The 24,085-nt window shown below is 41.9% G+C and overlaps 1 protein-coding gene across 1 annotated transcript; it reads right to left on the bottom strand.

Annotated features, from left to right (window-relative positions):
• Positions 1-295: 295 nt before the first annotated feature.
• On the bottom strand, positions 296-23,466 carry LOC118214837 (cadherin-15-like). The gene is made up of 17 exons (XM_035395098.1): positions 22,936-23,466; positions 21,291-22,316; positions 18,746-18,978; positions 17,857-18,012; positions 9,169-9,345; positions 8,933-9,088; positions 7,852-7,996; positions 7,462-7,643; positions 7,107-7,235; positions 6,528-6,713; positions 5,733-5,977; positions 5,217-5,359; positions 4,477-4,707; positions 3,620-3,859; positions 3,214-3,356; positions 2,718-2,894; positions 296-2,145 (listed from the first exon to the last, which is right to left on the bottom strand). The coding sequence occupies exons 4-17, from the start codon at positions 17,908-17,910 to the stop codon at positions 1,945-1,947; spliced, it is 2,409 nt and encodes an 802-aa protein (XP_035250989.1). The 5' UTR covers positions 17,911-18,012; positions 18,746-18,978; positions 21,291-22,316; positions 22,936-23,466; the 3' UTR covers positions 296-1,944.
• Positions 23,467-24,085: the final 619 nt, after the last annotated feature.

Below are 24,085 nucleotides of genomic sequence, written 5' to 3'. Positions count from 1 at the left end.
TACCGTCTCAAAAATACTGTGACAAAATAATTGATATTTAGAAGGCCTCATTTTTTAAACTACATTGCCGTACCCAAAACTGTTTCACACAGGCATGCTGTAGCTAAATTAAATAAGGAAATCAATTAGAATTATGCATGCAGGGCCTCCTATTGTAAACTTGTATTATAATGGTCATGGCTCAATGTGCTGTTACAAAAACAAACACAGAAACAAACGTAACAGATAATTTGATTTTAACCTTAACCTTGATTTTAAACTTAAAAATCTTCAAAAAAAAAAAAATAATTGTATCAAGATTTTAAGTTTAATTTGTAGAAACAGACAAACATATTTCTGAGTAGTTCATATATAACAAACTCGAAAAAGGTAGGATTTCATACATTGGACATACTTGTGGATATTTATACGATCAGAATTCTCTGAACATAATTTGTTAAATTTTCAGAAAATAAATGCCCTTCCACTTTATTTTGTATGTATGCTCACGTGACATCATACAATTTTTGGATATTCATATGTTTATGAATCCCCATAATGAATGATTGCTAAACTGGAGTCTGATTGTTGTGCAAGTACTGAATAAATCCATTAAACAGAGAAGTGATTGGACACAAAGGCTGGCATAAATCAGGAGAAATTTCTTTACACTATTTTTCTCAAACTCTTTACACATAAGTACTAAAGTATTAAAGCTCACGTGTCATTTCCTTTTCCCTTTGTGACATTTAAATCAAATATACAGACACTTCCATAACATTTATAAAAACAAGTGATAGAAGTATTTAATAATTACAATTAGGAGGTTTGTTGAAATGGCTTACTAATGTATCGTTACTACAAACCACATGTAGTGCTTGTGGTCTGTGTTCTTTGAGCACTGTTAGGTAAAATGGAATGAATACAAATATTAAAAATGAAGAAAATATCAATAAATATATGATACGTTTTTCCAAGACAAAGGCGGTTCTTTTCACCTTTTCTCCCCTTCTTCTTCATATTATCCAGAATTACTTTCCTCAATCTGAATACAAAGATTTATCTCCCAAACTCCAAAAGAACAAAGAGGGCAGGACACACAGAAACAACTTTCTCTACCCTTTCTCAAGCTCTCTTAAACACTACTATTGTTTAAGTACTGTTTGTTTATAAGTACTTGACTGCATTCCAAACTCCTGACTCAGGTGTCCTAGCCCTTGTGGTCACCTAACAATGTAAACCCGTTCAGTTATTCATACACGTGCACTGGCAACAGTGAACTTTAATGAATCCTTTTTTTTTTTTACTTGTATTTATTTATTGGGGATTTTAGGAGCTTCTCTCAGTCCCCTATACTTATTTCAGTATTAAAAAATCAGCCTCAATAAATGTTGAATCTCCACCAGCCCTCTCTGCCCATTCCTCGCTAGTCTGGCTTCAGGTTTTTGGCTACCTAACCCTGCCCCACCTCGCCCCTTCCCTACCTTGCCCCCTCTGTCCCACCTGTATAACTTCTCCAATTGTTTTTGGACATCTTACAATCCAAGACTTCCCACCGCTTGAAAGTTTACTGTCAAATCATATGATTGTAAATCACAAAACACCTATATGGTTTAGATAAGACTAACTTCTTCCAAACCGCATCAACAACACGCTGAATGTCATTGCAATGCATGTTGCTGTCACATCAGCTCCTCTCAGAAAATGAACAGATTCTTGAAAAGCAACACCTATGATTTCCATCATTTACTGGACTTGACCTTCGTCAGTGTACCTTTATCCTCATGGGCAAAAGCATTGTGCATTAACCAATCACTTCAACTGTGAGTCCTGCTTCATTCCCAATGGGAAGACCAAGAGTTCAGACCTTTCCTGAGTGGGGTGGGACGGGTTTGGAGCAGTAAGGGTGGGGAACTGGTTGTCAGAGGGAGACGAGGGGGTGAACGTTTGGTCTGGGCGTCTTCTCTAACGTGGGTCATACATGTCGGCCAGTTTTTGGAAGCGCGGTCCCCAGTCATTGAGGTAGTCGTAGTCGTGATCCCCGTCCGAGCTGGCCGAAGCGATGGAGCTCAGGCTGCCCGCCAGGGACCCGTCCCCCTCGTAGTCGTAGATGAGCGCCGTGTCATAAGGCGGTACGTTGGGGTCGCTGTCCGCTGCATCCAGGCCCTGGCGACACACAAACAATAACTGGTCCACACCCAGGCACTCTAGCCAAAGAACTGCCTGCCAAATCCTGTCCTTCTGTGAGCACTCCACGACAAACGTCAACCAATCCAGAGTAAAATGTATGAGTATTTCAATAATTCAATTTGAAATTACAGTTTCATGTAACTCTAAAAGTATTAGAAATAAAAATAGTAATATTCTATTTTTAAAAAATAAATTTAGTAAATAGATATAAATTATATTTCAAAGACTTCAAATCTAGTGACAGAGATAGCTGCAAGAAAATAATTATTTTTCATACAAACCTTAAACATAGTAATAATTGTGATAGTACCGTGTTACAATCCCCACTTATTTTCAGAGTTTTTGATATAATATGTTGTAAGTAAAGATGTGAAGCATATGAATTAATTTTCAAATACATGAAATCAGATGCTATATAAACACTATTTTCTAATATATTACTGAATTCAAATACACAATTTTTAAATGCATTTATAATAAGTATTCTAAAATAGTTTAAACACATTAAAGCTTAGCTCCACCTTCAGAGGAGAAAAACCAGTCCTTACGTCATTGATGAAGTCCTCAATGTCAGTGGGGTCTCCTGGGGCTTTCCGTGGGTAGGCAGGGGAGGGTAAATTGTGGGGGGCGTCTTTTCGGAGAGGCTGTTTCCCTTTAGGCAGGGCCGAGCCTGGAGGGGGGATCACCTCATTGGGGTTCCTCAGCTGCTCAATGTTGTATGCATTCTGAAAAGAGCAGGTTTTGACTGATTACAAATAAGAAAATATTGAATATAGATTGGGTATGAATCTGGGTAAATTTAGACGTAGACATAAAATATATGACATTATGCACCATACCAATTATAGTAAATGTTGAAGACATCAAGAATTCCACCGTTAAACCCTAATTTCCTGTGACTGCGTCATACAGTCTGCACTTTGGAAACTAATTAACAGCAATTACCAATATATGATGAGTGTTAAGTGGCATAAAGTGAGTGAGGTAACAGTGGCGTTAAAAACCCTCGGTAATTTCCAGATTCGGTCAAGTGCGTGCTCAAACCTCATCTTCCTCTCCGCCGCCCTGCTCATCATAGTTCAGAATGTTGTCACGAATGTCATCATCTGACACCCCTCCTAAAAGCGCTCCCTTCTGTAAGTGATGCCGTCTGCAGTTCCCCACTGCGACCACCAGGAGCAGCAGTACTGAAAAACACAGACAGAACACAGAACTCAAACTCAGTCAGTATCTGTAAACTCAAACTCACAAGGGCTGTAAACTTAAAAAACTAAACAAGGGGAGAATGTGTAGCAAAAAACCACTCTTAGTGAAGCCTTGTTTTGTCCAAGTATGTGTCATATATTTAAAATATTTACATTCACATACATTTGCATGTGTGCATGCACGCACATAAGATATGTACAGTATATGCTTGTGAGAATGCACGTGGATACATGCACACGCTTACAGAGCAGGAGCAGGACGCTGCCGATGATGACCAGTAGGGCGGCGAAGCTGAGCCCCACTTTAGTGGAGAGGAATGCTGCCGCAATGGCCTTACATTCACCGGCCTGGTCACAGTGGCACACCGTCACATTGACCACGCTGGCAGCGGAGAGAGTGGGCGTGCCCGCATCAGACACTAAGACTGGGAGAAAGTACAGGCCCGACTCCACCTCTGTCAGAGTTTGCAAGACTGCGTGTGTCTCTGGGGGACGGAGAGAGTGAGAAAGAGGAAAGGAGAGAAACACACATGTTTTGTTCATCGCTGCAATGACTGGAATTGTACTTTACCAAGCGGACATATTTCCATTGCACTTGTGCTGGATTAGACTTTGGCATGGAAACCAATGATTCAAACATGTTTGGTGCTTTATTGTGTTCGATTTCCTGCCATTTTACCACATATTTTTATTTGCTCAATTAACTTTTACAGATCAGCAGTTGTAACATTATTATTATTATTATTATTATTATTATTATTATTATTATTATTATTATTATTAAGATTCCGTTAACATAATTGGCATGTGTACAGAATCGGAACCAAGGACAAATAAAGCATAAGCTATGCAGGAGGACCCCAGTAATGTAAGCATGCATCTATTACTTGAAAAAAAACCATTTTCAAATTTCCTGGTTAAAGTGGAAAATTGTAGAAAGCAAGAAATTCTCTGATCTATAGGTACATAAAAGTCAATTTTTCACCATCATTACCTAGCAAGACAGATTTATCTAAGGAGACACAATAAACAATTATTATACTATCTCCCGATTCAGTGTGTGTGTGTTGCAGTAGAATCCTGTCACATGCTGGGGCTTTACCGTTGACCTGGACTACGGTCCAGTTGAGGGCTCCCTCCAAGTCAGAAATGAGCTGGAAGGTGAAGGGTTCAGCTTGGGGCGCCTGGTCCTGGTCTTTGGCACTCAGGAGAAGGCCAGCATGGGCGGAGTTGCGGCACACGGTGCCGCTAAGAGGGAAGAGCTGCGGCGCAAAGTCATTGGTCTCCTGCAGCGTGAGCTCCACGGAGGCTGTGGCGGAGACACCGCCCAGGTCTGGGAGAAACACACCAATCAGAACGTCACTTCCTGGTTTTCATTCTGACAGATACTCCTGGGGAGGTACTATAAAAATGACAAATAGATGTCAACAACAACTTGAAATTGGACTGAGCCTCTAATCCAAATCTCAGTCATTTTGTGAAAAACACCATATGAGAAAACATGAAGCATGTGCAAAAAAGAACAATGAACACTGAAACATTGAACAGTTATTTTTTATCAATCCCTCCAGCACACTGTTCACTGTTTCTAATATGGGTTAAATGAACTATTATTTTCTCACGTGGTGAACTCAAATCCATATGCATGGTCCTTGTTTGCAAAAATGTCCAAACTCAACCCTGATGGGACAAAAATGGATTTATCCTGCTGTTCTTTGCCTAAGATAATCAATAAGATAATCTATGTACCGCACACATGGCGAGGTGAGGCTGACTACTTTGGAAGGGACAATGAACACCATCTCATTGGTCAAACGTAAAAGAAGCACATCCATTTCTCACCAGTGTCTGTAACTTTGATCACAGCATGGTATATGCCGTTTTTAACATGGGGTGACCGCAGGTTGAATGCCTTTTGGGTTCTGATTTCTCCAGTTTCAGGGTCTACTGAGAGCCACTCCTCAGGGTCATACTCAACTTCATATCTGATTAGGAGACAATACAGTATTTGTTTAGACAATAAATATTGTATTGCGCCAGCAAACTACAACAGCTTCTCAGTTTCAAAGGCATATACTGCAGAAAAGGCTTATGTAGCACTTTTTTTGATATTATCATAACTCAGATCTTAACAGTGTTTGGTCTTACATCTCAGAAAAACTGAAATACTTGGCCAATGCCTAAATGAGAATAGCAACAGGACATAGACTTCAATTTTATTTAATTTGCAGTGAAGCATGAGTAGTCAACAGAAAGTTCATTCCAGTCACTGGCTTGACCCATTAAAGTATTGCTGCTCTGAGTTCAGGACATTAGAGGTTTTCTCCAAGCGTAATTCAGAGTGGGAGACACACATACCTCAGTTTTGCATTGTCAGGGTCAAAGGCAATGTCTTGGGCCAGTGTGGTTCCTGGAGCAGCTGACTCCAGGGCCTCCAACCTGATTGGGTCTTTTATGAAGCGCGGGGCCTCATTTTCATTGGTCACTATGATGGTTACCGTGGCACTGCTGGCGGCCTCCTGGGGTGCCTTGGAACTGAGTGGAGCCTCGTTCTCGATGGTCAGGATTAGCTGATGCTCCTTCTGAGACTCATAGTCCAGAGGCTGAACAAGAGGAAACAGTTCATCTGATATTCATTGTCTACGGGTTAAGCAGCAGCAAATGGCTAATATAAAACATCACCATTGGCAGAACAAAAAATACATGTACTCTGAGACTCATAGTGTAGAGGCTCACATTAAAAACATCTGATCTCAAAGTTACAGAGTAGGCAATGACAAGAACAGGAAACAACTGTCCATCTATGTTAATCCTGCCCCTGCATTTCTGTTCCTATTCATTTCAGAAAAGTCATTATTTGACATTCTGATGACATAGATTCTTATGTTATTTTCTTGTTTGAGATAACTATCCATGCATCATACTCCATAATCCAATACATATCATGTAAAGATTATGATGTTTGTTGATGTCTTCAGGCAATTTTGCACCAATGCAGTTCCATTATTTGCCAGTAGATGGTGTTGTGGCCTCACTTCAGGCACAGATCAGCCCAACAGAAGTGTTACTTTTTAAATGTGAATATTTCAACAAAAACCCTAATTGTGTCAAGGGAATCCCCATTACTCCTTATCCAATGATAAAATATCTTACCTTCACCACAGATATAATTCCCTCATTTGTGGTGGGGTCTGTTCGGACAGAAAAGTGCCCATTCATGTCCCCTTGGGCGATGGTATACTTAGTTCTCCAGTTTTCTGTGTTTGGTTCATCGTTGTCAGTTGAACTGACTCTGCCAATCTCCTCCTTAATTCTGTTCTCCACAGCTATCATTGTGTACTGCAGTCACAGATTTAAGGTTAAAGGTTAATACAAGTTGCATTACAGATTAAAGTAAAGATACCAAGGAGATGGTTTATTGACATTAATGTATATTTTATCCAACCAGGTTTGAATACACACCATGACTGTAACTGATACAATCAGGTTTATTCAGTCATAGTCTACATTACTTTATAAGATGTTAATCAACCTTTCACACGTAGAAAGAATATTTTCATTTTTTTTGGAGTTCTAAGAGTTAAGATAATATTGGGCCATAAACTTAATTACACAAATTAGACAGAAATTCATGATTTATAGAATAGTTATTTCATGTATGAAACATCAGAAATTGTGATAAAACAGGTATGGGGTAAACTAAAGTGTGTGGTTAGAGTTTATGAGTCTTACGTGGTCAGAGACAAACTGAGGAGCGTTGTTATTGATGTCTGAGACGTGTATGAGAGCAGAAGCCACATCTGACAGTCCCTCTCCGGACATATCAGCCACCTGCAGCGTCAGTTTGAAGGCCTTCACCTCCTACAGAGAACACCAGGAAGACCATACTCAGCCATGCAGGAAGGTCAGGTGAAAAAACTAACACAGTATTCCATGCCACCTTGGTATAAGGCCACATATTGGCTGTAAACCAGCCTGCACAAAACACGAACTTCATCTCTCCCTGATTTCACTAATATCCAAGATAGATCAAGAGTTAGACTGGGACTGCGACTGATAGGCTGAAGAGGCACGTAGCTCCTCCCACCTCTCGATCCAGGCCCACGTCCCGCGTGTAGATCATCCCCGTTTGGTTGTTGATGCCGAACATGGTCTTGGTGACGCGGAGGGGGGGGATGCTCTCCTGCCGGATGATGGAGTAGCTCAGCGCTGCGTTCTCCGTCGCTGGGTCGTCAGCGTCTGTCGCCGACACATTTGTGACAGCGGTACCTGTTTGGAACAAATCAAGGCATTACAGACGCGGACTTACCCCAAACCTTGCAACAACATCAAATGGACCCCCTAATATTATCACGCTGTATTGGGTGGCACCGTTAGTGCCCCATCCCCCCCCCCCATTATTAACTACATTTTGATATTACATAACTATATAGTTCTAGAATTCTTATTGGACTTCGGGAGACTGTCAAACCCCTACCAGGTATAGAGAATTCTGGGACATATCCGACAAATTGTTTCTGGGTGAAGTCTGGCCTGTTGTCATTCTGGTCCAACACCACAATCTCTATGGTCGACGGGCTCTCCAGTCGCTCTCCACTTGGTGACAGGGCAAAGGCTTTGAGCTGGGGAACACCAGGCAGTGACACTTAATGCTTTAGACAGAATTAGTACAATTTGTAAAACTGATTAAAGTTCAATGCTTTCAGAATGTACATCAATTTCACTATGTGGTTTTTAATAACCCTGCCATTAAAAAATATGAGTACTATGGTAAATCATAGATAGTTTGTTTTGCCAAAGTTTTAAGATGTCTCAAAGCATCATGCCTTCTCTTTCAAAACTGTGCTTTTTCCTAAGGGTACTCTACTTTAATTAATTTATTTGCTGGAAATAGTCCAATGGTAGATGGCAGTCACTTTATTTATGACTTCTGGCAGTGGGTTAATGAAATGATTATTGCTCACAGGACAGTAACTGGCTATTCAGAGGATTTCAGTCCTTGGTTCTGGGCCGTCTGGTGTGCGCTGGTTTTCATTCCAGCCACGATTATGATTTTTAAAAATTTTTTAAAAGTATTTTCGACTGTTAATTGTTTTAATCAGACACATCATTTCTAGTGAGGGATGACTTATTCTCTTAACACCACGCAATATCAGAAACAGATATCCATGTTAGACAGAATGAACAGTCCACATTTATTCACAGACTTTTAATCAGATCACTTCTGAGACAATTAAAGCTTTAATTTTCTGTAATGTGCTATGGCAAATGAGTTAACATCTTTAATTAATTAAGTGATGGGCTGAAATCAGCGGCCCTAAATGCTGAAAGTATGGACTCCTGGAAATTAAACCATTTGTGGAGTTCAAAGGCAAAGCAAATGCATTGAGCCTCACCTGCATTATGCAGATAACTGTTTATGCACAAACTTATGGGAGAAGTTGAGGACATATTTTAATGGATACAGACATTCACTGGAATGAAAACTAGCATCTCAACACAGGGGCGGTGTCAGGATGGGTAACCCCTGCTCTACAGCATTTCCTCGCTGGCTTTACCTTGAAACTGCTGTGTTTTTCTCTGTCGAGGGGCATCTTGCTCTTGATCCATCCGGTGTGGTCCTCAATTTCAAAGAAGTCTTTAGGCTCCTGGTCTACCCCTGGCCCTTCCAGTTTGTAGATGACCTCACTGGTGAAAACCTTGTCTGATTTGATCTGGAAGAGGGACAACGCATGGTCAGGAACTGTGAAGGATATCAGAGAGAAGTGCAAGTTCCTTGGAAGCACACAGGTACCTGGACCAGGTATTCAGGGACTTGCTTGCTGTTTTCGGAGACTCTGATGGGGGGAATGATCCAGTCTCTTTTGACTCTGCTGAGGCCCGTGATTGCCCTGCCCCCTGTTCCCCGTCTCCATGGGTACAAAACAGCTGGGTTTGGATCCTGCTGCCCCGTCTTGGTGACACAGCTGGCCTAAAATATATCACACAAATACCAAACACTTTTAAACAGATCAATCCACAACAGCTTTGTATGTCTAAAAACACACAGTGCACTCCTTTACCACACACCCACATACACCCCCCGCCCCTCAACACGCACACATACCTCACAAATAGCATCAATTACATTTCAAAGAAAAAGCAAGTAACAGCCAAGTAATTTTAACAATGGAGCAGATGTAAACATGTACCTCCTATGATATATTGACCTTTATTGTTTAAGTGAAACTTAAATATCATTTTTGGGAATGAGGGAACACAATTACTCCTTAGCGTCCCAACTGACTGAGGTGGCCATACAGGCAGCACTGCAACATAATGATCAGGGAACTCTACTCATACCTCATAACCTCAAAGCTGAGGTTCCCAGGTAGAGCAGAAGTTCAAGTCCTGTTGAGTACTAAACCTGAATCGCTTCAGTGAATGTCCAGCTGGATATGCTGATTGTACATAAAAGAACATCATTTTCGAGGACAGCCTCTGCTAAATGCCAAAAATGTCACATGTCTCTGATTATTCTCTATCCAAAATCTTGTCAGACCACATTCACTCAGCATCTTCATTCGGCATTTTCTGTGCTTGTACAAGCTCCGATTTTCCCATCACTCCTTGCAAACCTTCAAAAAGAACGGAATTGCAGCCGTCGCTAATTTTAGCGGAGCCTCTCTGCGGCAGCTTGGGTGCAGCTGGCACCTCCGATCCACACTCCCGTGGAATGGTGACCTCTTGCCCCGTCCCTAATGCGGAATCCACAGGCTATCACGGGCAGCGGGGGCAGAGGGATTAGGGTTCGGGTTTCACACCCAGTCGGGGCGGGGCCCGCCCCCCCTCGGCAGCTGTCTGATGAGGGAGCGGGCCCCTGGAGTTCCCCACTCGGGGACCCGGGCCCCGGCTCCCGCACACAGCACCTCCTTTATGTGCCGCTTTGCACCTGACCTCCACACCAGTGGGAGGGGCTTCCCCAGAATATCCGCTTTCATGTGCAATGCAACATGCATACCCAAGAACAACACAAGTCACATTCACACCCCCGAACAACCGCTCAGCAAATACCTCCTGTCCTGTCCTTAGCCAAATCACAGCACACAGTAAGCAAATAAAAGAAAACACAAGTCTGATAGTTTATGATACATCCAAATGGAGAATATTAATCTATAACAACGTATTAAACATTTACAAAGATTTACAATGACTCCTTGCGAATAGATTAATATTTGCTAAAATGAGACACATTTAAAGTCTATAGTGGCACCTATGGTTGACTAAGCAGTCTGGGACTAGTTTTGACACGGTCAGCTTTGCCTGCATCAGGTCATTCCATCAAATGAATTCCTTACCCATATCTTCATCATTTCATGATCACAAAGCATTATTTTGATTGGTCTTTCCTTTGTAATATTTTAGGATTTCTATTATTTTCTATTTTACATTTATTGCAGAATTTTCAGAAGCCTTCATAATTACATAATCATATAATTATTGATATGAATCTTTGTTTTATTACTATCATTAATTCATTATTTAATCTAATTTAACTAATCATCAATCACTAAATATAATTCTTTACCTTATTGGTAAATAACTACTAAATAATTATTTATTTTTGTTACCACATTAGTTTAATTCTCATAATTCACAAATACAGAGTAGGCAGAAGAGCAAAGCTACGTAACAGCTTGGAATATTTGCTTGAATTAAATATATTTAGACAATTTCACGGGCGTTGTTGTGGATTGCGCCATGCCTCTGCTGAGCTGGCGAGGAATGCCAGGGATGAGTGGCATGCGCAGCTGTGCTGGAGGACTAATCTTAGATTGCCACAGTACTTCGACAAAACACTCACTCTTCCCGCACTCACCCAGGGTGTTTATACTCATAGGCCAGACTGTGGCTCCTAATTCGATAGGAGTCGCTGACAAATATATGTATATATCACACTGCTATTTCAACAAAAGCATTCAACGTGGATTTTTTTTATATTTTCTTGTCTACAGTGAATATAAAACATTAATTAGTATTAGAACAATAATCTTTGTAAGTCTAAGGCTTGTGGGTGACACACATCAAAGGTCTTTTAATGTCTTTAGCAGTCCGAGAGAGAGAGACCACATTTGCAAGGTGTCACCTTATCAATTAGCGGATGTGCACAAAGGCCCTCAGATACACCAAACAGTGCTTCGAGGTCGCCAACAGCAAGAAACCAAAACTTACCACGTCGGGGTCACCAACAGTAAGAAACCCCTCAGATACACCAAACAACGAAAGTATTTGAGTGGCAAAGGAACGCATGTAGTCTTGCCCAGTGCTACTGGAACAAGATTCATTTAGTGTTATCCCAGTTATCTGACTGCAAAAATAATTTGTTAATCTTTCCTCTGTGCTAACAGTGATGCACAGATGGAGGAGACTGCTGTCTGCCAGTAGTGTGGCTTTTTACGAATAGCTATCTAGCTTGGTAGATGCGGACGTGTCTTTGGCTTGTGTAGCCTACATAAATACAATTGCGTATCCTGCTATGACACTAGTGTATAGGCGAGTGACAACGGGGTGCAGATATCCTAAATTCTATGTGTATGCTAGGACTTTAAAACTGCTAGGTGTGCCGCGGTAAGAGTCATAGAGGAATTCCAGGTTAAAATGAATGCAGTTTAGTGTTTGGTGTGTCTAGTAATAATGGCAATATACAATGGTGCAAAATGCGAGTGGTGAAATGGCTATACGTGAACAGGCTTATACCCGCAGGAGACTGTGTGGACGAGTCTCCCCGAACCATTGGACTTCTCTCCTTATATACATAAAGTTCAAAGCAGAACACCAAGTCATCAAATAAAGACGCAATCATGGCCGAACACTATAGATCAATGATTCTGCTACCTCTGTAAGCATATCACACTGGGTTAACTTTTGTATCTGGCTGGGTGCTGATCCACAGGTATCAAGATGTAATGTAATGTAAAGATCTTTAGCCTGCACCCCACCACTAAAGATACCAACTTGTTCCCCATGACATCAGTTTTCCAATAATATAAAACATGATTACATTGCATTATGGAGAACCTAAAGTTCACAAAATGCTGATTCAATCGGATGTTTTGCAACTGAACATTGTCTCTTCATCACGCTTGCTGACTCCTTGTAAACAGTCCGTTTTCATTTGAGGGTCTGATAAGAAGCAGACTTCTGTGAACTGCCCTATACCTCTTTAACGAACTGGGAGACAGATGATACCGCTGTCTCCAGGCTGTGTGACCGTTTAACTGCTTTTGGGGGCTTTTTCCAGATATTCGCACACTGGGACCATACCAACAGGTCCGTACTCACATCGTGAACATTTCACACCATCATGGGGGGAGGGGGGACTTTCCTCACTGTTACTGGAAGGCACAATACTTCAAATATTTGAAACAAATACAGATTCTGAAGCAATGAAATGAAAAGTCAACCATCATTCCCTATTTCACATCTAACCTTAAATTATTAACAGACATTCATGCACACCTTGGGTACAGGAACCAGAGATAACGGGCTGTCGGATGCAGGTTTTTGGATTGGGTTGCAGAATAGAGGTAGCACTGCTACTAAGAGTAAATTTAGACAAAATGATTCATATGTTGCAAAGGTGCTAATGGGAAATGCAGTTCAGTTCGGTATCAGCTCAAGCCAGAGGCTCACACACGATAGTTTTATTGGAAAGGGACGAGTGTTTACGGTCGGAGGTGATAACATGAAACGGCGCTGAAAATACTTCTCTAGCCAAGCACTGTGGGTAAGGAGGTCTTGCTTACAGTAATCAGCGGGGGTGGGGAATGTCTTCGAGGTCTCTTGCCGTCTTTCTGTGCCAGCCCTGAATGAGATCTGTCCTTTTGCCAAGTTAGACTCCCACTATTCATTTATGTATTCTGTGAATGAAACCCAGCAGCTGAACCAAGCCGGGGCATTGTGTCTCATTCTGTAAAGGACATTCCAGTACCTGTCTGCTTTCGAGTGTGGGAACTCTACAATGTCGATAAGTCTAGGTACGAACAAAAACTGTGTCCTATAAGACAATTGAATTCATTGTGATAAAGATATCGCCATAGTTTATGTTAATTAATACTAACAAACAATGACAGGATTCGGAGAATGTTATAAAGTCCTCCAGGTGTAACCAGAGGCTTCATTGGGCACTATTTCACCACCAAGACAGATAATAGCTTTTATTTGAGGCTAATTACACTGATGGTGAATGCTGCGAGGTACAATGACTGCTAATTGCACATATACATGTATGTGCACAGTCTTCTTAAATGTGCAAATGACACAAAAAGACATTGTCTTTCAGGGGAAATTATTCAAATCCGTCATGAATGGAGGAGCAGCGGTACATCCCTGAGTGAAATGGCTGGCATCGCCATGGTTACAGAAGGCACAAAGAACGCAGGACTGAATGCCCAACCCATGCCAGTCTCCCGGCGCACCGGGCAGAATTGGCGGCTGAGAGGCGGGCAGGTGCCACTGCTCTCACGGTCAGTCGCCACCTCGGTACGATGAGGCCGCCTCCCCTCTGCCTCTGCTTACCGGGTTGTGCTCTTCTGTTTGAGTGGAGCAGATGTTCCCTTTTATTACAACAGTCTTAATGGAGGAGATGAAAGCCTGGCGTTTACTTCATTCACGTCGGAGGGAAAATACACCCAGTCCATTCAGTACAGAATTTGATAAATATGCTCAGTGAGAAAACACCAGCACCCCCAATTCTGCGTCTGTGCCAGTGTATGCCACTGGGCCTGGTAAATCCAGGACTGTACATTTGATTCCCAGGGGGAGCACTGCCACTGCACTTCAACATTCAGCTGCATAAATGGACTGTATTCAAAAATAATGAAAGTTGAAAAAGAGCATCTGCTAAATGCCAAAATGCAAATGTAAAATGCATTTAACACCCCCTCCTACAATTACCATTTTATCGGGGGCTGTCATTGAAAGCCATAACGGTTAGCATGTTTTTTTGTGCACTCGGCCTTGGAAAAGCACTATTTCCCCAGATTCAGCTGTAATCATTGTCTGATGTAAGACAGAGTGCACATTGCCTGTACCAATGCGGCTCCATGGCACAAAAGCATCGCAGCTGCAGATTTAAACATTTTGTTTTAATTTGTTGTTCTGAAAACATTTCGTTTGAACTGGCGCATGTATAAATTCAGAGATAAAAAAGAAATGAAACACTGGAATTTAGAGATTGTAGAATATAATGCTGTACATTTTTACAGGTTTATATATACATAATTTTAGTAAAATTCTGATAAATGCTAACTTCACAAGACTGACAAATGAAACAAATCCAGATAAAGACTGAAACAGCATTGCCACTAAAAAATGATGCCAAAACCTCTTGCTGTTTCACTGATGTTTGTTGATGTCTGTGCTAATTTGTAATCATGAACACAGACCTTTTTAGGAACAACATAGGGCCACCCACTAAAAACACACCCAGAACAATAGTCAATCCAAATAAACCTACAAAGGCCACCCATGTTTAAAAAAATGCAACTTCTCCTTTTCCCTTACCAAACTTGAACACACATCACACTGTTTAAAAATTGCCCTACATTACTTTGCTTGCTGACTTTGGGAACCGTAGTGTGTGCAACTGCCTCTTCCAATCCATTACATGTGGCTCGGATTTCAGTGATGCTGTCCTATAGGACTACTAAAGCGTACTTAACGTAACGTGAGGATGGACAAGTCGCTGGCTGGTTCCTATGGAAACACCAGCAATGTCTTTCATCTGCATTTGTGCCTGTGTGTATTATTCTGGGTGGGAGGTTGTCCATGTATCACATAAGCACTCATATTCCCCATAAGCGCATCATCCTCTGCTTTAGTCCAGAATGCACTGACATATCTTTTGACGTTATGTGCTGCTTAGCACTCTGTCCGCCTCTGGCTGTGGACCAGCAGGAAATGGCTGACAGAAAACAGTTGCTTCCTGTGGCCATAGTACAGTAGTACAGTAGTACAGTGGTTATGTTCCCACGCGCGGTTCACAGTCCCTCATAGCCTGTAAAACCTGACACTGAAAGGGACTGGTGACAAGCTGGAAGCTGATTCACAAACCATAGGTGCTTGCTCATATCACCACTCATAGCACCTGAGCCCTACAAGTATTAGTGCATTACTGCATTGACTAAATGCGCTGCATTGACTTTTGATGACAATTGTGCTATTATCATTGTGAAAGCTATGCTGGGGCTAAAACCTCATGTTTCAATATACTTTTAGATACTTTGCTGGCACTCTTTTTGCAGAACTTTTTTTCACTGTTGACATTAAGGTTAATGTTAAAAAATGGTTAAAAAGTTCATTAAGAATCCTGTTTATCCATTTTTATTCGCTTTTTCCAACTTGCAGTATATATATTATATGCAGGCACTGACTCACAATTGTAGTTTTTGTATGAAAAATGATATCTTCCAGATGTTATTCTCATCAAACAAATATGATTCATTAAAGTCTGCTTGGACATGATTTCATTCGCCCAGAGGTTATGCATTCCTTCGCCTTTTATTTTCAAAAATCTGTTTGTGCCGAAAGTAAATACTGATTTTATCTGTGAGAAATGAAAATCAAATCCTGGCAGGCTGATTATACTATTAAAAAAAATGATGCCGACAATGAAATCACAAAACAAACTGCCTGTAGAGCACAGACTCTAAAGCACATGGGTTTAATGGAATACAAGTTACTCTCAGTGACCCGACAGAAAGCAGCAGGAGAAATATACATAAATCAGAAATTCTCCATCTGCTGTGAGTGATTGTTTCCACTGAGGAATTGTCTAGCACTGAGTCAACACCAAGTGTTCAGGGCTGGGATTTATCCCTGATTTCACGGTCCGGGAGAGCCTGCCTCCTCCTGCCTCAGCACGGATTAGGAAACAGGACAAACAGCATATGCACCCATCTGGGAACAGCTGTCCACTATCATCGCCTGCAATCAAAGGGCCCACACTCGAAATGAGCCTGCGATTCTGCTGAACGTGCGATTTGGGCCTTTTCCACGGCCCTGAATCCGAAAGAGATCAGACCTTCTGGGTCTTGTTGTTGTGAAACCCCAGTGCCTTTTGTCCATTTGGATGAGAGAAGCCTCCGGCGTTTTCACTCAGAACACAAACTTTCTCTGGAAAATGTTCCCTTCGTTGACTGTTATAATCTTTAGGTGCTTCAAAAGTCTCTTTTCGTGACTATTTTGATTATAGACGACTGTACGTTGCCCCTATATATTCACTGCCTGATAGGTTTGCCTGGTGACTAGATCAATGTAAATGAACAGCCAAATGCCAAAGGTCTCCAGCTTCCTTGAAGATCTATGATCCAAGTCGTCATTACCAGCCCTTGGAATGCACATGGTGCATGACTGCTTAAGTTTATTTTTGTTCAGCACATGCCTTAATACATACTTTAATATAATACCTCTTCTCATTTATTTGACATGGTTTAGGTAAAAATGTACTTCCCTGTTGCTCTTAATTTTTTTAAGTAAGTGCTCTATTTAAATGCCTAGCAATTCCATTTTATTTGAAAAGTAGGGAGATCTTTCTACAGCATGAGAGCATCACAGACCCTTCCTTGCTTTGTAATGCCCATGAAGTCTTCTGCGTACTTCACAACAGTTCTCTGATTAAATCCAATCAGATCCAAATCAAATGATAACATGCTACTCATACTTATACAGTGCCTTTAATCACCAGTTTGTTGAAGTCTGCACAGGATCACACATTTTAAATTTCTGTATGTCTTCATTGCCAGCCCTCCTCTATGAAAGGAACTGAAGGCCATATCTGTCACTAAATGGCCTGTGTTCTATTACAGCAGTAAACAGTGAGGGTAATTTATTGGATTTGCAATTAGGCTGGTAAATTTTTGGTTTGTATTGTTAACATTTAATGTTAAGAGCAATAATGTGGCTGTTGAAAGCTGTGTTAACAGTTTAAAATTTTAGACAAATGATAAAACAAAAGAGAGCATTTATCCAAACCATATGCAATCTTTATTATTAATACTTATGATACACAAACCACTACAGCTTGATTAGATGGGCTATTCCAGCTCTCCTGAATGAAGCATCTAAACTCAATAACATGTGGGTGTTAGACCAGTCAATCAAACATTGTTGAAATTTCATCATGTTGTATTGTGACTGTGTATGAAAAATAAAACACAAAGAAAATTGAAGAGTTCTTTGTGTAGGAGTGAACTCTGAAGCCCGCCATGGACCCGTGGAACTCGGGTTCCGTTCAGTTTTCATTTCATTCAGAAATGTAACCACAGTTCACATTTAGAATAGATAGCTTATATTTAACTCTCTTCTGAAGTTTTCTCCTAGAAATGTTCAATATTTAAAAAGAATGGGAAAGACTTATGGACTGCGGCCCTCCAGGACCACATTGTAGCTGCACTGCACTACAAACGAATAGCAGGTAACGAGGAGTTTAAAAAATGCCTACCTGAGAAATCACAGCCACCAGCACACATAACCACGTCTGAAACCCGATGGCCATTTTCTGCTTCCACTTCCGACACTCTCTACCCCTCCAAAAACTTCCTGGCAGGGCAGAACGGGGAGTCTAGCCGCAGAGCTGTCTGAGGGGCACACGGTGTTCCTGGCAGGACGGGCGAACAGAGCCAAATGTCTCATACGTGAACCCCTCTCTCTCACCAGGATGTGTGCTGGGAGGATGAGTGACAGCACATGTGCACTGGAGGTGCATGGGAGGGCTGAAACCCAAGCCCCTAACGCACACTCGCGCTCCCAGGCACACACACACACACACACACAGGCACACACACACACTCATGCTTGCAGGCACACACACACACTCATGCTTGCAGGCACACACACACACGCGCGCTTGCAGGCGCGCGCACACACACACACACACACACACACACACACACACACACACACACACACACACACACACACACACACACACACACACACACACTCGCGCTCCCAGGCACACACACACTCATGCTCACAGGCACACACACACATACACACACACTCACACTGGCAGGCACGCACACACAATCACACTGGCAGGTACACACACAAGTTCTCAGGTACACACATACGCACACATGCGTATGCTCCCACACTCACATGCAAACACACATACACACACACACACTCACTCACGCTCGCAGGCACACACACACAAACACACACACACACACACACACGCAGGCAGACAGGCAGAATGAACAGAGGCATAGCAGCTGGTCTCACGTTTGAGAGGACCATTCTGAAGTTCAGGTCCTAGCCGAGTCCTCTCACTCATATGGTTCTTCCACTCGAAAAACCCTTCAGCCCCCTGTTCTGTACTCACTTACCCTGCTCTTAAAAAGATAAAGTGGGGGAACACACTCTCCCTTTGTTTTCGGATCTCAGCCTCTCGGTTCTCTTGCCTCCTGTGAGCTCTTGGATTGTTTGATTGACACACAGGTCTGAGTGCCGATTGTTTTACTTCAGCTATGGGGAGGCGAGTAGCTGGCCCATTCTCCACGCCCATCAATCTCTGACCCGTCTCATCACCGCGGCTCCTGAAGGTGTGCTCCTGGGGCGCCTGGGGTGAAAGGTTATTTTGGATGATGACAAAGGTTAACATGGATGACTCACTGATAAACCATCTTCTCTGTTACTTAACGCTAGTTCAGTAACATTAAGCCTGTTTTATCATTAAAATGGTTATAGTACTAAAGTCCATTAGTTCCCCATACATTCCTCTTAAAGCCCCAAATGTCATAACTGCACACTTGGTTAAGCAAATGTGTAAAAAGAAAAATAAAAAAACATTACCAAAATTTATTAACATGACCAAAGATGTTTTTAAGAAGCAGTGCATTGTCACGAAAGCAGTAAATTGTTAAGTAAAATACTTAAAAAAAATAAAAAATAAATAAATAAATAAATAAATAAATAAATAAATAAATAAATAAATAAATAAAAACTATTACAGTTAGAAATAAAACATTGGGTGTTACTGCAATACTTACATCCCAAGAAACATACATTCATAGCAATTTTACTTTAGTTGCCATGATTTGATGAGTCTGATTCATTCACAGTTAAAACAGGATGTCTTTGGGATTCGTATAGGTCAGGAAAGTATCTCACCCTATTGCAAAATATACAACGTGTGTGTGAGTATATGCGTGTGTGTGTGTGGGTGTATACGTGCATGCTTGTGTGCATGCATGCGTGTACAGTGTATATGCAGTAAAGTGAGATGCAATATATCTTATTCTATTCCAATAAGAGATCGCAGACCCTTGTCTGTTTAGTTCAACCTCGACCCCTGGTGGTAACACATGATCACTGAGCCTCTTTAATGTGATTGATGGAGACTCTAAATGAGAACCCAGACCATCAGGAGAGAATTTGATTCTAGCTGATGCCATTCAATGGAGACACAAGAGTGAAACCCTAACTGACACAGTAACAGATTAGTGTGTGTGTGTGCTGTGCCATGCCTGAATGGGGCCCTGTGAGTTATGGCAGCAGAGGGTGCTTTTGTGGGCTGGGTCAGGCACTGGGAATGATTGTGGCAAAGGAGCGGGATCCAGCAGTCAGACATGGAGGAATCTGCGGCACCTGCTCCTGTCACGCTGGGGGAACAGCTGGCAGGGCCCGGCCCGACCCCAGCCCCTCCACAGCTCAATGCTGCACCCCCCCTCTAGGAACCCCAGCCTCTCATTCCACAAAAAGCCACATTCCCAAGCACTGAGCAGGGGTAGGGGGGGGGAGGGGGCGGGCACAGGGCACCATCGCACTTAATCTCACAGGAAGTACTTGGCTGCCCACCGTTAGTCATTACTAATCCTTTCTCATGCATTCGCCCAAGTTACACCATCCCCGAATGCACACGCACTATTTCCTGACTTGACTAATAGAGTCATTTCAACTGCATCCAAAACATTTATCAAGAAATGAACAATGAGCATGGTAAGCACTTCAGGCCACACCAGGGAGTTAAAATCTACTCAGACTAAAATATTACGTACTTTTTTTCCATTGTATGTGAACAATTAACCTCCGTGCAGGGATTGGGTTTGCGGTACTCACCAGTGGGCTATTTTTGAGTTCATCCCGATAAATGTTTGATGTGTGAAACTGGGTGTGTCTTGCCTAAGTGTATCCTCAGCCAGACAATACAACTACAATGATGGACAAAGAGCAAACGAAAACAGCTAAATAAATCGTAGAAATACTGAAGACAAGGCCATATAGGTCCACTCCATATCTACCCATTCCTTGTATTTTGCCCATTGGAAATTTGTGTCTGAGAACCCCATTCACACCAGACAAAGTTCTAGTAAAATACAATGATTTTACGTTATTCATTTTGATACAATCAGTGAATACTCCTATTTCTGTTGAGCAAGGTAAATATAGATGACCAATATGAAAATTATGATATTTGAAAGTATTGAACCTAAACAAATTAGTATTTGTTTCCTAAACCTATCCTATCCAGTTTTTTTGTGTAACTTTTTCTTTATACTGAAATCCAAGTGGATCTTTGGCATACTTCCAGAATAAAATGTCACCATTACCAATTCTCAAAAAGCAATATTTCGTCCACTGGACATTTCTGTTTAGAGCCTAATGAAAGCTTTAGAATTAAATTTCACCATAAACAAGCAGACAAATTTCTGGCACATGGAAATATAGCAGCCCAACACAGCAACTGTGTGATAGAGCCATACTCAACACAGCATTTCATAGACCACTCAGATTAGCCAGCCGTGGAGTTATAATGAAACTACCAACAGCTGAGTGACAGTGCAGGCTAAGAAAGCGTGGGGAATGAAAAGCACTGAGCATATCACTTGCAAACAGGTGCAGAAAACCAATCAGAGTCCAAGAAATCTTCACCTTTGCTACAGAACTGAATTCCACAGCCATGCAGTGCAGTCTCCTATTTACAAGACAAATTAAGCAAAAATGGATTAAAGATTAGCATTTCCCCAATGGATGCACTAACATGAAATAATTTCTTATGACACACAGGCAAGCTCTGCAGCCCTGTTCCCAATTTAAACAGCTCAGGACTAAAATAATACATAGCACTGGCACCATATGAATCACCATATGAATCACCACAGGAAGTTTAATTTCTGAAAATATTATTTCTTATTATCACCCCATCACTGCTGAAACTGTCTTAAAGAACAGAGCTCATCTATGGAAGTTCTAGTGAAGTATTTGTTTTACACCACTGCCTGTAGTGCTAAACTTGTTGTATTTTGTTAAAAATGTGACGGCGCGTGTTAAAAAGGACGAAGTTGTTTAATGCAGATGGAAAATTGTTTAATAATTTTCTAAAGTGACCACCAGAGGGCAGTATGGCATCTTCTAGACACTGTTGGTACCCAAAGGACATGGGCCAATGGTTGGAAGCCCATCTTCATCTTCAAACCAGTGGTTTATCAGTTGATCTCATTGTCTTCTTTCTTTTGTATTCAGTTTTTTTCTTTTCAAAAACCTGCATAAATGTATAATTAGCTGCAAAGTATTCAAGGTCCTAAAATAGACTATATCTATTTTTAAAAGAAAACAGAACTCTCCTAGGCATAGCAGTGATAATGTAGCTCTGTTTATAATGCAATCTGCAGGCATTTGAAAGCATCAATCAAAGCCTGAGGATTATAAAACAAATCACATCAGGCGCCCAGCGGTAAGACTGAGTAACCACCATCACTGCTTGTACCTTAACTCCCAAATTCACGAGCCCTCTCCTCACAGTAAGCCCTGGACTGGACCGGCACGATGATGGACAGAACTGGACGAAAGGCTCAAGGCTGAGAACTCTGGAGAGCGCCTCATTAAGGCACAAAGTCAGAAGGTGAGAGAAAAAGCAGCAGCCCTTTGAGCCAGAGGATCCGTCTGCCGCGAAATCTGCTAAAATTAAACACGGGGAAACATTCACACATTAAGAGATGATTTTTCTGCTAATGAGATCGCACTTCTCCGGTGGTCAAAAACAGGAGAGTCCTTTTCTACTTCCCCTTAGCACAATCAAATGTATAAAGTGAACCTGGAATTTAGATTCAGGAGGACATTACAGCACACTGCGCAGAGGCTAACAGTGAATTTTAATGTAATTACGGGGTCCCCAAAGTGCTGGTGCAAAAATGGTCATAATGTGTGTTCAGTACTGGGCCTTTATACACAAGACAGAACCCCCCTCCCTCGTTACAAGAGTTCTACAAGCAGTGAGTAAAAAAACCAGGGGTCCCAGACAGGAAAAAAAGGTTTCCTGTAGCTAGAAGCATCCTGTAACTGGAGATGAGTATGAACTATAAACACTCAAATTCATAAAAAATTCTGCTACGGCATGGCAGTATAACATTGCATGCAAGAGTGTTGTGAGTTACAACACATAACAGACATACAGTTACACCTGAGATATTCAGGTCAGCTCTGGGCTTACTGAACCACAGGAAGCACAGGATTTCATAACAAACACACGCGTGCACTATGGAGATACACAATGTTTACAGACAGGTTTCACACGGACCTGTGCATGAAGGGATGTAATCAGTCACATCACCTCTCTCTCTTTGGCATGTTCTTTACTTCTGCAGTCGCGATAACGTATGTCACCCGCTCTTGGGTTTCAAACACGCTATTTACATGGAAATATAAATGTAAATAACACTTCAGAGAAAGAATTTCAGCCTGGCAAATGCTGTTAAAAGGATTCCTTTAAAACATTTCCAACCGGGTTCATGAAATCTAAGAGGGAAGACATCTGTATGTGCAGTATCCAATCTGGCACATCCTCTATGTTTAAAGGAAAATATATAGTGATGTCAAATGCCATTTGACTTACATCAGTTGCTCAGCATTGCGCTGAGCCAATAATACTTACAAAGAGCGTGTTAAACACAACACAGCATCCAACACCATAGCATAAGGTACTCCTGTAATTAAAAAATACAGTCACTGTGTTCACATGCAGTACACACAGACTGAGCATTGTGAGCATGGTGGTTTTGGGAGAGGAGGGTAAAAGGAAATTGGGGGGCAGAGGTCAGATTGGGGATGGGTTGGGGTGCAGTGATGGTGGTGGTTTTGGGAGAGGGGGTAGAGTGTGGTTATGGGGTGGGGTGCAGTGATGATAGTGGTTTTTGGAGAGGGGGTAGAGTGTGGTTATGGGGTGGGGTGCTGTGATGATGAGGGAGTAAAGTGAGGGGATGGGGTGGGGTAAAGTCTGGTTACAGGGTGGGGTGCAGTGCTCGGGGCAGGTAAAGCAGTGCACAGCGTTTACAGCTGACTGTTGCCAGGGCGCTGACTCCAATCTCCTCCATCAGCTGTCAGGGTGTGAGACATCAGGGCCTCGATGCCCAGCGCTCTGCTCCCCCACCAGCAATGTCATCCTGTCAGCCTACATATGCTCGTCTACCAGGGCAGAGACATGGGGGCTGGGGGGGACTCAGTCTTTTCCCTTTCTTACCCTGACCCCATTGTGCACCAACCTCCAGCGCTCCCTACCCCAACGCCGTTTCTCCAGGCCTTCTGTGTGACTGTCCCATTTCCACACTGGAAATGACCACACACGAATACAGTAAGGAGACAGGCCCTTATTATCATCTTCTACAACAGTCCGAATAACAAAGGATATATTAATGGTATTTAAATTCTATTTAATAAAAACGCAAAATACA

Source organism: Anguilla anguilla, chromosome 16 (assembly GCF_013347855.1).
Source record: "Anguilla anguilla isolate fAngAng1 chromosome 16, fAngAng1.pri, whole genome shotgun sequence".
NCBI classification, from domain to species: Eukaryota; Metazoa; Chordata; class Actinopteri; order Anguilliformes; family Anguillidae; genus Anguilla; species Anguilla anguilla.
Note: the sequence above shows the minus strand (reverse complement) of the source record. Positions and strands in the feature narration are given on the sequence as shown.

Coding starts and splice junctions, on each gene's coding strand:
- LOC118214837 (XM_035395098.1), bottom strand. CDS start 17,910: ATGGCCATCGGGTTTCAGACGTGGTTATGTGTGCTGGTGGCTGTGATT. Junction 5,360..5,732: donor CCTGACAATGCAAAACTGAG/GTATGTGTGTCT, acceptor TCTCCTAATCAG/ATATGAAGTTGAGTATGACC. Junction 2,146..2,717: donor TTGAGGACTTCATCAATGAC/GTAAGGACTGGT, acceptor GTGTGTCGCCAG/GGCCTGGATGCAGCGGACAG.